Source organism: Oncorhynchus masou, unplaced genomic scaffold (assembly GCF_036934945.1).
Source record: "Oncorhynchus masou masou isolate Uvic2021 unplaced genomic scaffold, UVic_Omas_1.1 unplaced_scaffold_1112, whole genome shotgun sequence".
In the NCBI taxonomy this organism is placed as follows: domain Eukaryota; kingdom Metazoa; phylum Chordata; class Actinopteri; order Salmoniformes; family Salmonidae; genus Oncorhynchus; species Oncorhynchus masou.
Window position 1 is genome coordinate 102,891 of NW_027000847.1, and position 15,506 is coordinate 118,396.

The 15,506-nt window shown below is 44.8% G+C and overlaps 1 protein-coding gene across 1 annotated transcript in view; it reads right to left on the bottom strand.

Annotated features, from left to right (window-relative positions):
- Window positions 1-3,670: 3,670 nt before the first annotated feature.
- Window positions 3,671-15,506, bottom strand: part of LOC135529188 (DNA annealing helicase and endonuclease ZRANB3-like) — a 37,120-nt gene continuing 25,284 nt past the window's right edge. Inside the window, exons 5-9 of the mRNA XM_064958049.1 lie at window positions 15,252-15,404; window positions 9,188-9,358; window positions 8,827-9,019; window positions 6,918-7,049; window positions 3,671-4,670 (exon numbers count right to left, since the gene is read on the bottom strand). Of these exons, the coding sequence (XP_064814121.1) occupies window positions 4,572-4,670; window positions 6,918-7,049; window positions 8,827-9,019; window positions 9,188-9,358; window positions 15,252-15,404 (748 nt within the window). The 3' untranslated portion in view covers window positions 3,671-4,571. The remainder of the gene's footprint in view (window positions 4,671-6,917; window positions 7,050-8,826; window positions 9,020-9,187; window positions 9,359-15,251; window positions 15,405-15,506) is intronic.

A 15,506-nucleotide genomic window follows, 5' to 3' on the forward strand; every position in this document is an offset into this window, starting at 1 on the left:
AGAAAGCAGGAAGTGGAGCGCTGGCTGCCAGCTGACAGGACAGGGACAGAAAGCAGGAAGTGGAGCGCTGGCTGCCAGCTGCCAGGACAGGGACAGAAAGCAGGAAGTGGAGCGCTAGCTGTCAGCTGACAGGACAGGGACAGAAAGCAGGAAGTGGAGCGCTGGCTGTCAGCTGACAGGACAGGGACAGAAAGCAGGAAGTGGAGCGCTGGCTGTCAGCTGACAGGACAGGGACAGAAAGCAGGAAGTGGAGCGCTGGCTGCCAGCTGCCTGGACAGAAAGGGCGTGTCAGGATGCTGCCTCCCTGTGAGATGTCCAGTACTCAAAGCGAGCCTGCCGGCTCAGTCAGACAGACAACAGAGGGTCAACAGCCATATTAAGTGGAGACCTGGCTGGAGCCCTGCAGCAGATGTAGAGGACCGAGGACGAGGCACAAGGCTCCCGATAAAGCTGTTCGTGGTCTCGCATAGAATCCAAACTGAGAAGCTCAGTTGAAACAATGCTGAACCAGGAGGTTAGCATTCCAGACTAGAAGTGGTCTTAGCTGGGCTGGGGATACCTTTATCTGATGTGATTGGTTGACATACTCTGATGGCAGACCGACACAGACAGGAGGCTGGTGAGATACTCTGATGGCAGACTGACACAGACAGAAGGCTGGTGAGATACTCTGATGGCAGACTGACACAGACAGAAGGCTGGTGAGATACTCTGATGGCAGACTGACACAGACAGGAGGCTGGTGAGATTGATTGTAGCCAGCCAGCTGCTGATCTGTAGCCTGAACTCTAAACAGAGGAGCTGTGAAAATGATTCAATATTCTGCCTCCGCAATGCCGATCACCAACACACAGGTCTACTGTTTCCATAGTAACCATTCCTTCCTCTCTCTTTCTTCTTTATTGAGTTAAGTCCTTTCAGAAGAACACAGGGGGGGCAGGAAGATGGATAGACATGTCAGAATGTGGATATTAGTAGCTTTCTGATGGACTTTAAGCGATGCACATTTGCACAGTACATTTTATGCTGTGAGATAATGTTCTGTACAATGGTACAACGGTTTGCCTGGGAAAGCCCTCCTACACTCCAGACCCTGGTTCGATCCCGCTGTATCACAACCGGGAGTCCCATAGGGCGGCGCACAATTTGGCCCAGCGTCGTCCGGGTTAGGGAGGGTTTGGCAGGGGTAGGCCGTCATTGTAAAATAAGAATTTGTCATCGACTTACTTGCCTAATTAAATAAAAGGGTAAAAAAAAAATATATATATAAAAATAACTCCTGAGACGTTTGGCTTTGAAACAACCACCACAACCACACAGACAACAGATCACTCAACAGAAGAGAGAATAATAGAGTTTATTTTCATTTCAGTCGAGACTACATGTAGAGGATATAAAGACACTATCAACTAGACTACATGTAGAGGATATAAAGACACTATCAACTAGACTACATGTAGAGGATATAAAGACACTATCAACTAGACTACATGTAGAGGACATAAAGACGCTATCAACTAGACTACATGTAGAGGACATAAAGACTACATGTAGAGGACATAAAGACACTATCAACTAGACTACATGTAGAGGACATAAAGACGCTATCAACTAGACTACATGTAGAGGACATAAAGACACTATCAACTAGACTACATGTAGAGGACATAAAGACACTATCAACTAGACTACATGTAGAGGACATAAAGACACTATCAACTAGACTACATGTAGAGGACATAAAGACACTATCAACTAGACTACATGTAGAGGACATAAAGACGCTATCAACTAGACTACATGTAGAGGACATAAAGACACTATCAACTAGACTACATGTAGAGGACATAAAGACGCTATCAACTAGACTACATGTAGAGGACATAAAGACACTATCAACTAGACTACATGTAGAGGACATAAAGACGCTATCAACTAGACTACATGTAGAAGACATAAAGACACTATCAACTAGAGGACATAAAGACGCTATCAACTAGACTACATGTAGAGGACATAAAGACGCTATCAACTAGACTACATGTAGAGGACATAAAGACGCTATCAACTAGACTACATGTAGAGGACATAAAGACGCTATCAACTAGACTACATGTAGAGGACATAAAGACGCTATCAACTAGACTACATGTAGAGGACATAAAGACACTATCAACTAGACTACATGTAGAGGACATAAAGACGCTATCAACTAGACTACATGTAGAGGACATAAAGACACTATCAACTAGACTACATGTAGAGGACATAAAGACGCTATCAACTAGACTACATGTAGAGGACATAAAGACACTATCAACTAGACTACATGTAGAGGACATAAAGACGCTATCAACTAGACTACATGTAGAAGACATAAAGACACTATCAACTAGAGGACATAAAGACGCTATCAACTAGACTACATGTAGAGGACATAAAGACGCTATCAACTAGACTACATGTAGAGGACATAAAGACGCTATCAACTAGACTACATGTAGAGGACATAAAGACACTATCAACTAGATTACATGTAGAGGACATAAAGACACTATCAACTAGACTACATGTAGAGGACATAAAGACACTATCAACTAGACTACATGTAGAGGACATAAAGACACTATCAACTAGAGGACATAAAGACACTATCAACTAGACTACATGTAGAGGACATAAAGACGCTATCAACTAGACTACATGTAGAGGACATAAAGACACTATCAACTAGACTACATGTAGAGGACATAAAGACACTATCAACTAGACTACATGTAGAGGACATAAAGACGCTATCAACTAGACTACATGTAGAGGACATGAAGACACTATCAACTAGACTACATTTAGAGGACATAAAGACGCTATCAACTAGACTACATGTAGAGGACATAAAGACACTATCAACTAGACTACATGTAGAGGACATAAAGACACTATCAACTAGAGGACATAAAGACACTATCAACTAGACTACATGTAGAGGACATAAAGACGCTATCAACTAGACTACATGTAGAGGACATAAAGACACTATCAACTAGACTACATGTAGAGGACATAAAGACACTATCAACTAGACTACATGTAGAGGACATAAAGACGCTATCAACTAGACTACATGTAGAGGACATGAAGACACTATCAACTAGACAACATGTAGAGGACATAAAGACGCTATCGACTAGACTACATGTAGAGGACATAAAGACACTATCAACTAGACTACATGTAGAGGACATAAAGACACTATCAACTAGACTACATGTAGAGGACATAAAGACGCTATCAACTAGACTACATGTAGAGGACATAAAGACGCTATCAACTAGACTACATGTAGAGGACATGAAGACACTATCAACTAGACTACATGTAGAGGACATAAAGACACTATCAACTAGACTACATGTAGAGGACATAAAGACGCTATCAACTAGACTACATGTAGAGGACATAAAGACGCTATCAACTAGACTACATGTAGAGGACATAAAGACACTATCAACTAGACTACATGTAGAGGACATAAAGACGCTATCAACTAGACTACATGTAGAGGACATAAAGACACTATCAACTAGACTACATGTAGAGGACATAAAGACACTATCAACTAGACTACATGTAGAGGACATAAAGACATAAAGCTATCAACTAAACTACATGTAGAGGACATAAAGACACTATCAACTAGACTACATGTAGAGGACATAAAGACGCTATCAACTAGACTACATGTAGAGGACATAAAGACGCTATCAACTAGACTACATGTAGAGGACATAAAGACACTATCAACTAGACTACATGTAGAGGACATAAAGACGCTATCAACTAAACTACATGTAGAGGACATAAAGACGCTATCAACTAGACTACATGTAGAGGACATAAAGACGCTATCAACTAGACAACATGTAGAGGACATAAAGACGCTATCAACTAGACTACATGTAGAGGACATGAAGGAAAACACTTGTGATATCCTGTCAAGAAGTAAACTAGAGCATCACACAGATCAGGGTTTTTCTACCAAGTTTGCACAACCTAAAATAGCAGCGAGCGCTCGGCAGGCATGCAGGCAGGCTGGCAATTCAAACAGGCAGCAGCCTGCCCAGCTTGGTTCAGTTCAGCCTGTATCTGAGCTAGATAAGCCCGTTATAAATCAACCCAGGCTCACTGCTGACGGTTCGGGGACAACATGGGAAGGAGCGTAGCTGCTCATTTGGAACATTTGCATTTGATACAGGCAGCATTGTTTAGTAAAAATCTATTCAGGTAACCCAACAAAAAAAACAACCCTGAAAGAACAGTGTTCACATCAACACTCTCAATGATCCAACTTAAACATGATGTCATTAAAGGAAGGAGGCGATGTTCCTCTACATTGGATTGCTGGTGAGTCCATAACACGGACAGCAGTGGCAGCATTGAGGATCAACTGTGACATGTAGCCTTCTTCACAGAGATGACAACACACTGAAGAAGCATCCTTCCTATGTCACTCAGTACTCCTCCAACTTCCCCTCCTTCCCTTGGTTGAGGAAAACATGTTGTTTTAATGTTCATTTCTTTATGAAGAAGCGAGTGATGTCTGAAGCCACCTTGGAGGCTGCCAGTCCTTTCTTCATCTGGCTTCTGTCCTTGGCTTGCTGAGCTGTCCTCTGTAAAACAAACAGCCAACTGTCATCAGTACTCTGTAAAACAAACAGCCTACTGTCATCAACACACTGTCCTCTGTAAAACAAACAGCCTACTGTCATCAATACTCTGTCCTCTGTAAAACAAACAGCCTACTGTCATCAATACTCTGTCCTCTGTAAAACAAACAGCCTACTGTCATCAATACTCTGTCCTCTGTAAAACAGTCTACTGTCATCAATACTCTGTCCTCTGTAAAACAAACAGTCTACTGTCATCAATACTCTGTCCTCTGTAAAACAAACAGCCTACTGTCATCAATACTCTGTCCTCTGTAAAACAAACAGCCTACTGTCATCAACACACTGTCCTCTGTAAAACAAACAGCCTACTGTCATCAACACACTGTCCTCTGTAAAACAAACAGCCTACTGTCATCAATACTCTGTCCTCTGTAAAACAAACAGCCTACTGTCATCAATACTCTGTCCTCTGTAAAACAAACAGCCTACTGTCATCAATACTCTGTCCTCTGTAAAACAAACAGCCTACTGTCATCAATACTCTGTCCTCTGTAAAACAGTCTACTGTCATCAATACTCTGTCCTCTGTAAAACAGTCTACTGTCATCAATACTCTGTCCTCTGTAAAACAAACAGCCTACTGTCATCAATACTCTGTCCTCTGTAAAACAAACAGCCTACTGTCATCAATACTCTGTCCTCTGTAAAACAACCAGCCTACTGTCATCAATACTCTGTCCTCTGTAAAACAAACAGCCTACTGTCATCAATACTCTGTCCTCTGTAAAACAAACAGCCTACTGTCATCAGTCCTGTATTAAATTATAACATGGTATTATTACATGGTGATGTATTATACTGTAACATGGTATTATAACATGGTATTATATTATAACATGGTATTATAACATGGTATTACATCATAACATGGTATTATATTATATCATGGTATTATAACACTGTATTATATTATAACATGGTATTATAACATGGTATTATATTATAACATGGTATTACATTATAACATGGTATTACATCATAACATGGTATTATATTATAACATGGTATTATATTATAACATGGCATGTTATTATAACATGGTATTACATTATAACATGGTATTACATTATAACATGGTATTACATTATAACATGGTATTACATTATAACATGGTATTATAACATGGTATTATAACATGGTATGATATTATAACATGGTATGGTATCATAACATGGTATTATATTATATCATGGTATTATAACACAGTATTATATTATAACATGGTATTATAACATGGTATGGTACCATAACATGGTATTATATTATATCATGGTATTATAACATGGTATTACATTATAACATGGTATTATAATATAACATGGTATGATATTATAACATGGTATCATAACATGGTATTATAACATGGTATCAAAACATGGTATGGTTTTATAACATGGTATTATACCATGGTGGTGGTTTGAAGGGCATATAACATGTATATATGATAACATGTGGCGCCATGGTGTTTATGTGGACACAGAGGAATTATATTATAACATGGACCAGGACCCTTGTGGTTCTGTGGCATAAGACGGTGCAGAGTGTCTGTAGGTTGTCCAGGGAACACTGTGTGTCTGTGTCTGTGTGTGATGGTATGTGTGTGTCTGTAGGTTGTCCAGGGAACACTTTGTGTCTGTGTGTGATGGTGTGTGTGTCTGTGTGTGATAGTGTGTGTGTGGGTGTGTGTGTGTGTGTCTGTGTGTGGGTGTGTCTGTGTGTGATGGTATGTGTGTGTCTGTAGGTTGTCCAGGGAACACTTTGTGTCTGTGTGTGATGGTGTGTGTGTCTGTGTGTGATAGTGTGTGTGTGGGTGTGTCTGTGTGTGATGGTGTGTCTGTGTCTGTGTGTGATGGTGTGTGTGTCTGTCTGTGATGGTGTGTGTGTGTGTGTCTGTGTGTGATGGTGTGTGTGTGTGTGTGTGTGTGTGTGTGTGTGTCTGTGTGTGTGATGGTGTGTGTGTGTGTGTGTGTGTGTGTGTCTGATGGTGTGTGTGTGTGTCTGTGTGTGTGATGGTGTGTGTGTGTGTGTGTGTGTGTGTGTGTGTCTGATGGTGTGTGTGTGTGTCTGTGTGTGTGATGGTGTGTGGGTGTGTCTGTGTGTGATGGTGTGTGTGTGTGTGTCTGTGTGTGATGGTGTGTGTGTGTGTGTCTGTGTGTGATGGTGTGTCTGTGTGTACTGGACTCCTACGGTTCTGTGGCAGACGGTGCAGAGTGTCTGTAGGTTGTCCAGGGAACACTGTCCTCCCCCACTGTAGACGGGTCGGATGTGGTCCACCTGCCAGAACTGACCCTCCACGGGGGCACGGATCATCTCATTCAGCTGGACACAACACAGACAATTTTAATAAACACATTTCTCAGTAAAGGAGGTAGTATGATGATTATATAATTTACAGTTTTAATAGCTCAAATGGGTAAACAAAACAATTTGGTGTAAGAAATATTTGTAAAATCCCTTGTGAGTTTTGTCCATGTGTTTTTCATAATAGGATCTTGTCAGCCTTCCCATGTCAGCATCACATTTCCTCCGCCTGTCTGTCTTCAGACAGAGAGAATGACAAGGCTCTAATGTAAGAGAACGAGCTGGGGACTCTGGGAACAGGTAGGAAGTCAAACGCCTGTAATTCTAGGCCTATGGCCTGGAGCTGGGGAACACTAGAACCAAAATGGAGGCATTTCAATTTGAAGCTAAGCCTTTTCTTTTCTCCATTTTATGTGGAAAGAGCCAGAGAAGGGGAACCCTGGGGACGATTCAGCCCAGAAATCAATCTCCATTCCTGGGTAGAAGCGGTAGATAGAGTAGCGCTCTCCCAACATTAGCCACAAGAGAACCGGGGGGGGTGGGGTGGGGGGGGGGTGTCACATACCCACAGAGGAGAAGAAAAACAAAGCAGTACTCAGGAACAAGCTCCGTTCCACTACGACTACCGACCCACCTCCACCCCCTCCTCGCTCCATACAGAACATTCACTCTGCATTCCCCCACTGGTCTACTAATGTCTTAGAAACCCTTTACTAAAGCTAGAGTCCTCAGGCCTCCTATACAGCGCACCAATACAATGCATTAATCAGCAGTTGTTCTCGGTGGTTTCTGTGCAGTACAGAGGACCTGTTAGTGTTAGGCCAAATCCATCCATTGATCTGTGAGCGAGAAGGCAGAAGGTCTTTCCAGTAGAAATGGCAGAGCCAAATCTAACAGGCTCTTGGCTGAGGTGAGGTTGAGCTGTGGGAGAAATCCATGGAGGATCTGACAGTACTGGCCAATCTATTTACTGCGAGCCGAGAGAGAGGAAGTCACACACGCACACAGGTTGAGAGAGGAACTTGTGTGTCCACAGTACAGTACACCCCTCCACACACACCCGTCATCCACACCCACACCCCTCCACCCACACACCTAATGGTTTATCTTCCCCAGCACAAAGCAGCAGTTTCCAGGGAAGATAAGTGTCAGTCAGTAGTAGAGAGGACTGAGTCCCTCTCATTTCACTCTCTTCTCTGTGTTCTCCCCTCCTCTCCCAGTGTATAATATAATGTCTACTAAAGCCTTTAGTGGTCTCCCCAGATCCAGGGGATGAGTTGGAACAGGTGAAACCCTACACACCCTGCTTTATATCAGAAGTGGCTTCAAATGTCTAAATGGGTCCTATCCATTTCAGTGTTCTCTGTACAACCTCAGTAATGTGATATGCTAATTTGAGAAGAGAGAGATGATACTGCTCTTTGATAAATCCAGTTGAAAAATCAAGCCACATCAATAGTATGACTGTTCTCTCTGTCTGTAGATTTGTGCACCTTTAAAAAGCTCATGTCTGTAAAGGGCTCATAAAGTCATGTAGAAGACTGTATCCTTGCTAAGAGAGCTCAGGTAGTGTAGGTCAGACCCCATACAGAGTAATGGAATGGTCCTAGGTCCCCCCATACAGAGTAATGGAATGCTCCTACGTCCCCCCATACAGAGTAATGGAATGCTCCTAGGTCCCCCCATACAGAGTAATGGAATGCTCCTAGGTCCCCCCATACAGAGTAATGGAATGCTCCTAGGTCCCTCTCTGTATCACAGACCTGGGGGGCTAAAGACATCCAAACCAACCAACCTGTTTGAGTGACAGCTGGGCCAGCCCGGTGTTCTCTAGCATCTCCTTCCTGTGTGTGGGCGGGGCGTCGCGGACCTTCAGGTACAGCTGGTGGGCTTGCAGGCCGCAGCTCTGACACACCCCCTGCTCCGTCTGCAGTACCCGGGCACGCATGTAGGCCTGGCTGGAGCGCAGCTGGAACTCCTCCTGACACCTATGACAGGATAGATGAAGTAGAATACAACAGAATAACTTGATGTTTTCTTTGTAGAGCTTTAATGAAGGAACGCAGTAGGCCTACGAGGCAACACTAATAATAGCAGGGTACACAAACACCACTGATGGGTGAACTTGGCTTTACTTTGATGATGCTGCTACTTACGTCTGGCTACAGAAGCAGGTGTCCCAGGCTCCTCCGGTGGACCCACAGGCCTTGTGGCAGGACAGACACAAGGGTCGACCCTCACTGTCCAGCACCTGCAGGTACCCAGCTTCAGCCTCTGATGGGCCCTCAGGAGCACCAACAGGAGGCTCTGGGTGCACCTCGGATGGTCTAGGGGCAGAGATGGAAAGAGACAGACACAGAAAGGAAGGGAGGATTGTCAGTCATCTGCCCAACAAATGAATAAACAGTATTAATCCACTGGGCACAGACATCAATTCAACTTCTATTCCACGTTGGTTCAACGTAATTTCATTGACATGACGATTCCGTCTGCCTTGCGGTCAGACGCCAAGCAGTTGCCGTACCAGGCAGTGATGCAACCAGGCAGTGATGCAACCAGGCAGTGATGCAACCAGTCAGTGATGCAACCAGGCAGTGATGCAACCAGTCAGTGATGCAACCAGTCAGGATGCTCTCGAAGTTGCAGCTGTAGAACCTTTCCAGGATCTCAGGACCCGTGCCAAATCTTTTTAGTTTCCTGAGGGGGATTAGGCTTTGTCGTGCCCTCTTCACGACTGTCTTGGTGTGTTTGGACCATTCTAGTTTGTTAGGAATGTGGACACCAAGGAACTTGAAGCTCTCAACCTGCTCCACTAAAGCCCTGTCGATGAGAATGGGGGCGTGCTCGGTCCTCCTTTTTCTGTAGTCCACAATCATCTCCTTTGTCTTGGTTACGTTGAGGGATAGGTTATTCTAGCACCACCCGGCCAGGTCTCTGACCTCCTCCCTATAGGCTGTCTCGTCGTTGTCGGTGATCAGACCTACCACTGTTGTGTTGACTGCAAACTTAACGATGGTGTTGGAGTCGTGCCTGGCCATGCAGTCGTGGGTGAACAGGGAGTACAGGAGGGGACTGAGCATGCACCCCTGAGGGGCTCCAGTGTTGAGGATCAGCGTGGCAGATGTGTTGTTACCTACCCTCACCACCTAGGGATGGCCCGTCAGGAGGTCCAGAATTCAGTGGCAGAGGGAGGGGTTAGTCCCAGGATCCTTAGCTTAGTGATGAGCTTTGAGGGTACTATGGTGTTGAACGCTGAGCTGTAGTCAATGAACAGCATTCTCACGTAGGTGTTATTTTTGTCCAGGTGGGAAAGGGCAGTGTGGAGTGCAATGGAGATTGCATCATCTGTGGATCGGTTTGGACGGTATGCAAATTGGAGTGGGTCTAGCGTTTCTGGGATAATGGTGTTGATGTGAGCCATTACCAGTCTTTCAAAGCACTTCATGGCTACAGACGTGAGTGCTACAGGTCGGTAGTCATTTAGGCAGAACAAATGTTCTTGGGCACAGGTACTATGGTGGTCTGCTTGAAACATGTTGGTATTACAGACTCAATCAAGGACATGTTGAAAATGTCAGTGAAGACACCTGCCAGTTGGTCAGCACATACCCGGAGCACATGTCCTGGTAAACCGTCTGGCCCCGCAGCCTTGTGAATATTGACCTGTTTAAAAGGTCTTACTCACGTCAGCTACAGAGAGCGTGATCACACAGTCGTCTGGAACAGCTGATGCTCTCATGCATGCCTCAGTGTTGCTTGCCTCGAAGCTAGCATAGAAGTGACTGTGACGCGGCTGTGTTTCCATTTGTAGTCCGTAATAGTTTGCAAGCCCTGCCACATCCGACGAGCGTCGGAGCCGGTGTAGTACAATTCAATCTTAGCCCTGTATTGACGCTTTGCCTGTTTGATGGTTCATCGGAGGGCATAGCAGGATTTCTTATAAGCTTCCGGGTTAGAGTTCCGCACTTTGAAAGCTGCAGCTCTACCCTTTAGCTCAGTGGGAATGTTGCCTGTAATCCATGGCTTCTGGTTGGGGTATGTACGTACAGTCATTGTGAGGACGATGTCCTCGATATACTTATTGAAGAAGCCAGTGACTGATGTGGTGTTCTCCTCAATGCCATCGGAAGAATTCTGGAACATGTTCCAGTCTGTGATAGCAAAACAGTCCTGTAGTTTAGCATCTGCTTCACCTGACCACTTTTATATAGACTGAGTTACTGGTGCTTCCTGCTTTAATTTTTGCTTGTAAGCAGGAATCAGGAGGATAGAATTGTGGTCGGATTTACCAAATGGAGGGTGAGGGAGAGCTTTGTACGTGTTTCTGTGTGTGGAGTACAGGTAATCTAGAATTGTTTTATTTATCTGTTATTTTACCAGGTAAATTGACTGAGAACACATTCTCATTTGCAGCAACAACCTGGGGAATAGTTACAGGGGAGAGGAGGGGGATAAATGAGCCAATTGTAAACAGGGGATTATTAGGTGACTGTGATGGTTTGATGGCCAGATTGGGAATTTAGCCAGGACACCGGGGTTAACACCCCTACTCTTACGATAAGTGCCGTGCGATCTTTAATGATCGCAGAGAGTCAGGACACCCGTTTAACGTCCCATCCGAAAGATGGCACCCTACACAGGGCAGTGTCCCCAATCACTGCCCTGGGGCATTGGGATATGTTTTACACCAGAGGAAAGTGTGCCTCCTACTGGCCCTCCAACACCACTTCCAGCAGCATTGGGTCTCCCATCCAGGACCAACCCTGCTTAGCTTCAGAAGCAAGCCAGCAGTGGTATGCAGGGTGGTATGCTGCTGGCAAGGTATTGCATATTTAATATGATGGTAGAAATGAGGTAGAACTGATTTAAGTTTCCCTGCATTAAAGTCTCCAGCCACTAGGAGCACCGCCTCTGGGTGAGTGGTTTCCTGTTTGCTTATTTCCTTATACAGCTGTCTGAGTGCGGTCTTAGTGCCAGCATCCGTCTGTGGTGGTAAAAAAAACAGCCATGAAAAGTATAGCTGAAAACTCTAGGCAAATAGTGTGGTCTGCATTTTATCACAAGATTCTCTACTTCAGGCGAGCAAAATCTAGACTTACTTAGATTTCGTGCACCAGCTGTTGTTTACAAATATGCACAGATCCCCCCCCCCCTTACCGGAGTGTGCTGTTCTATCTTGCCGGTGCAGCGTATATCCCGCTAGCTGAATATCCATGTCATCATTCAGCCACAATTCCGTGAAACATAACATATTACAGAGTTTGATGTCCCGTTGGTAGGATATTCATGATCGTACCTCGTCTAGTTTATTGTCCTATGACTGCACGTTGGCGAGTAGTATTGACGGTAACGGCAGCTTTCCCAGTTGCCTTCTGCGGATCCTGACCAGGCATCCCGCTCTGTGTCCTCTGTACCTGCATCTCTTCCTCTTGCAAATAACTGGGATGTTGGCCTTGTCGGGTGTTTGGAGGATGTCCTGTACGTCCTACTTGTTGAAGAAAAAATCTTTGTTTTATAATCCGAGGTGAGTGATCGCTGTCCTGATATCCAGAAGCTCTTTGTCTAACCCGAGGTGAGTGATCGCTGTCCTGATATCCAGAAGCTCTTTGTCTAACCCGAGGTGAGTGATCGCTGTCCTGATATCCAGAAGATCTTTGTCTAATCCGAGGTGAGTGATCGCTGTCCTGATATCCAGAAGATCTTTGTCTAATCCGAGGTGAGTGATCGCTGTCCTGATATCCAGAAGCTCTTTGTCTAATCCGAGGTGAGTGATCGCTGTCCTGATATCCAGAAGCTCTTTGTCTAATCCGAGGTGAGTGATCGCTGTCCTGATATCCAGAAGCTCTTTGTCTAATCTGAGGTGAGTGATCGCTGTCCTGATATCCAGAAGATCTTTGTCTAATCTGAGGTGAGTGATCGCTGTCCTGATATCCAGAAGATCTTTGTCTACTCTGAGGTGAGTGATCGCTGTCCTGATATCCAGAAGCTCTTTGTCTAATCCGAGGTGAGTGATCGCTGTCCTGATATCCAGAAGATCTTTGTCTAATCCGAGGTGAGTGATCGCTGTCATGATATCCAGAAGCTCTTTTTTTGCTGTAAGATACAGTTGCAGAAACATTATGCACAAAATAAGTTACAAATAACGCAAACCCCTCCCACATAATAGCACAATTGGTCGGGCGCCCAAAAAACTGCTGCCATTTCTTCCGGCGCCATTTTACGTTACGGCTACTTTCTGTTTATCATATCTGCATAGTCACTTTAACCATATCTACATACTACCTCAATCAGCCCGACTAACTGGTGCCTGTATGTAGCCTCGCTACTGTATAGAGCCTAGCTACTTTATAGAGCCTAGCTACTGTATAGAGCCTAGCTACTTTATAGAGCCTAGCTACTTTATAGAGCCTAGCTTCTGTATAGAGCCTAGCTACTGTATAGAGCCTAGCTACTGTATAGAGCCTAGCTATTGTAGAGCCTCGCTACTGCATAGAGCATCGCTACTGTATAGAGCCTCGCTACTGTATAGAGCCTCGCTACTTTATAGAGCCTCGCTACTCTATAGAGCCTCGCTACTCTATAGAGCCTCGCTACTCTATAGAGCCTCGCTACTGTATAGAGCCTAGCTACTGTATAGAGCCTAGCTATTGTATAGAGCCTAGCTATTGTAGAGCCTCGCTACTGCATAGAGCCTCGCTACTGTATAGAGCCTCGCTACTGTATAGAGCCTCGCTACTGTATAGAGCCTCGCTACTGTATAGAGCCTAGCTACTGTATAGAGCCTAGCTACTGTATAGAGCCTAGCTATTGTATAGAGCCTAGCTATTGTAGAGCCTCGCTACTGTATAGAGCCTAGCTACTGTATAGAGCCTAGCTATTGTAGAGCCTCGCTACTGTATAGAGCCTCGCTACTGTATAGAGCCTCGCTACTGTATAGAGCCTCGCTACTGTATAGAGCCTCGCTACTGTATAGAGCCTCGCTACTGTATAGAGCCTAGCTACTGTATAGAGCCTAGCTATTGTATAGAGCCTAGCTATTGTATAGAGCCTAGCTACTGTATAGAGCCTAGCTACTGTATAGAGCCTAGCTATTGTAGAGCCTCGCTACTGTATAGAGCCTAGCTACTGTATAGAGCCTCGATACTGCATAGCCTCGCTACTGCATAGAGCCTCGCTACTGCATAGAGCCTCGCTACTTTATAGAGCCTCGCTACTTTATAGAGCCTCGCTACTGTATAGAGCCTCGCTACTGTATAGAGCCTCGCTACTGTATAGAGCCTAGCTACTGTATAGAGCCTCGCTACTGTTATTTTCACAGTCTTTTTTACTGTTGTTTTATTTCTTATCTCACCTATTGTTCACCTAATACCTTTTTTGCACTATTGGTTAGAGCCTGTATGTAAGCATTTCACTCTATGGTCTACTCTACACCTGTTGTAGTCGACACACGTGACAAATAAACTAATAAACTGATTTGAAACGACGTTGATTCAACCAGTGTGTGGAAGCTACTGTATTACTATACAGTTACAAGGCATTCATTCAATAGGAACATCTCAGCATGGCTTTGGGGAGCTGGGACATATGGTTGTTGTCTGTGTGAGTGCTCCTCCTGGCTGGAGAAGCAGAGGGAGAGGAAGGTGAGCCTGGACCACTGCCACAGTGTGGATGTGTTTCTTACCGCGCTCCACCAGGGTACTTGCCTGTCCACACGTTAGGGAACAGATGGGACACGCCTCTCTGGAGCGCCCCCGACAATCCTCGAACCAATCAGCAAGACTCGCTGGGTGAGAGGGAAAGAGCCAGTCCCTGTGGTGGTTGCCATAGCGATGTGCTCCATCTATCCAACAAGCCTTCAGTCAATTGCCTCTAAAACAGTGGATTGTAGCCTGGTTCCTCTGGGGTAAACACTCATAGGTCCCATTAGCCTCTAAAACAGTGGATTATAGCCTGGTCGCTCTGTGGTAAACACTCACCGGTCTTGTACATACAGTCTAAGAAGACATAGACAAGTGTTCATTGAGCCTCACTGGCAATACAGACCTACTTCAACCTGCTAAACGTCAAGTGAGGACACATTTAGTTCCTTGGGTATTGAACAACAATTGTACAGACAGGACATACCGTGGTCTTTCAATGTAATATCATTTCAATGTGGAGGAGAACGTTTGGCACTGTGAACTAGTGTTGCTATGACTCTCTAGGAGACTGGAGACCTACTTCTCTGGGACGGAGGCAGAGGTGTTGGGTCGTGACATAGAGGCAGTTCTCCTCTTGGTGAAGAAGATCTCCTTGTTGACCAGGCAGACAGTTCCTCCATCACACTGGGCCTTACTGAGAGAGGCCTGGGACACATCTTCTTTGGTTAGATACCTGGATGGAGGGAGGGAGAGTATGGTTAGGTACCTGGATGGAGGGAGGAAGAGTATGGTTAGGTACCTGGATGGAGGGAGGAAGAGTATGGTTAGGTACCTG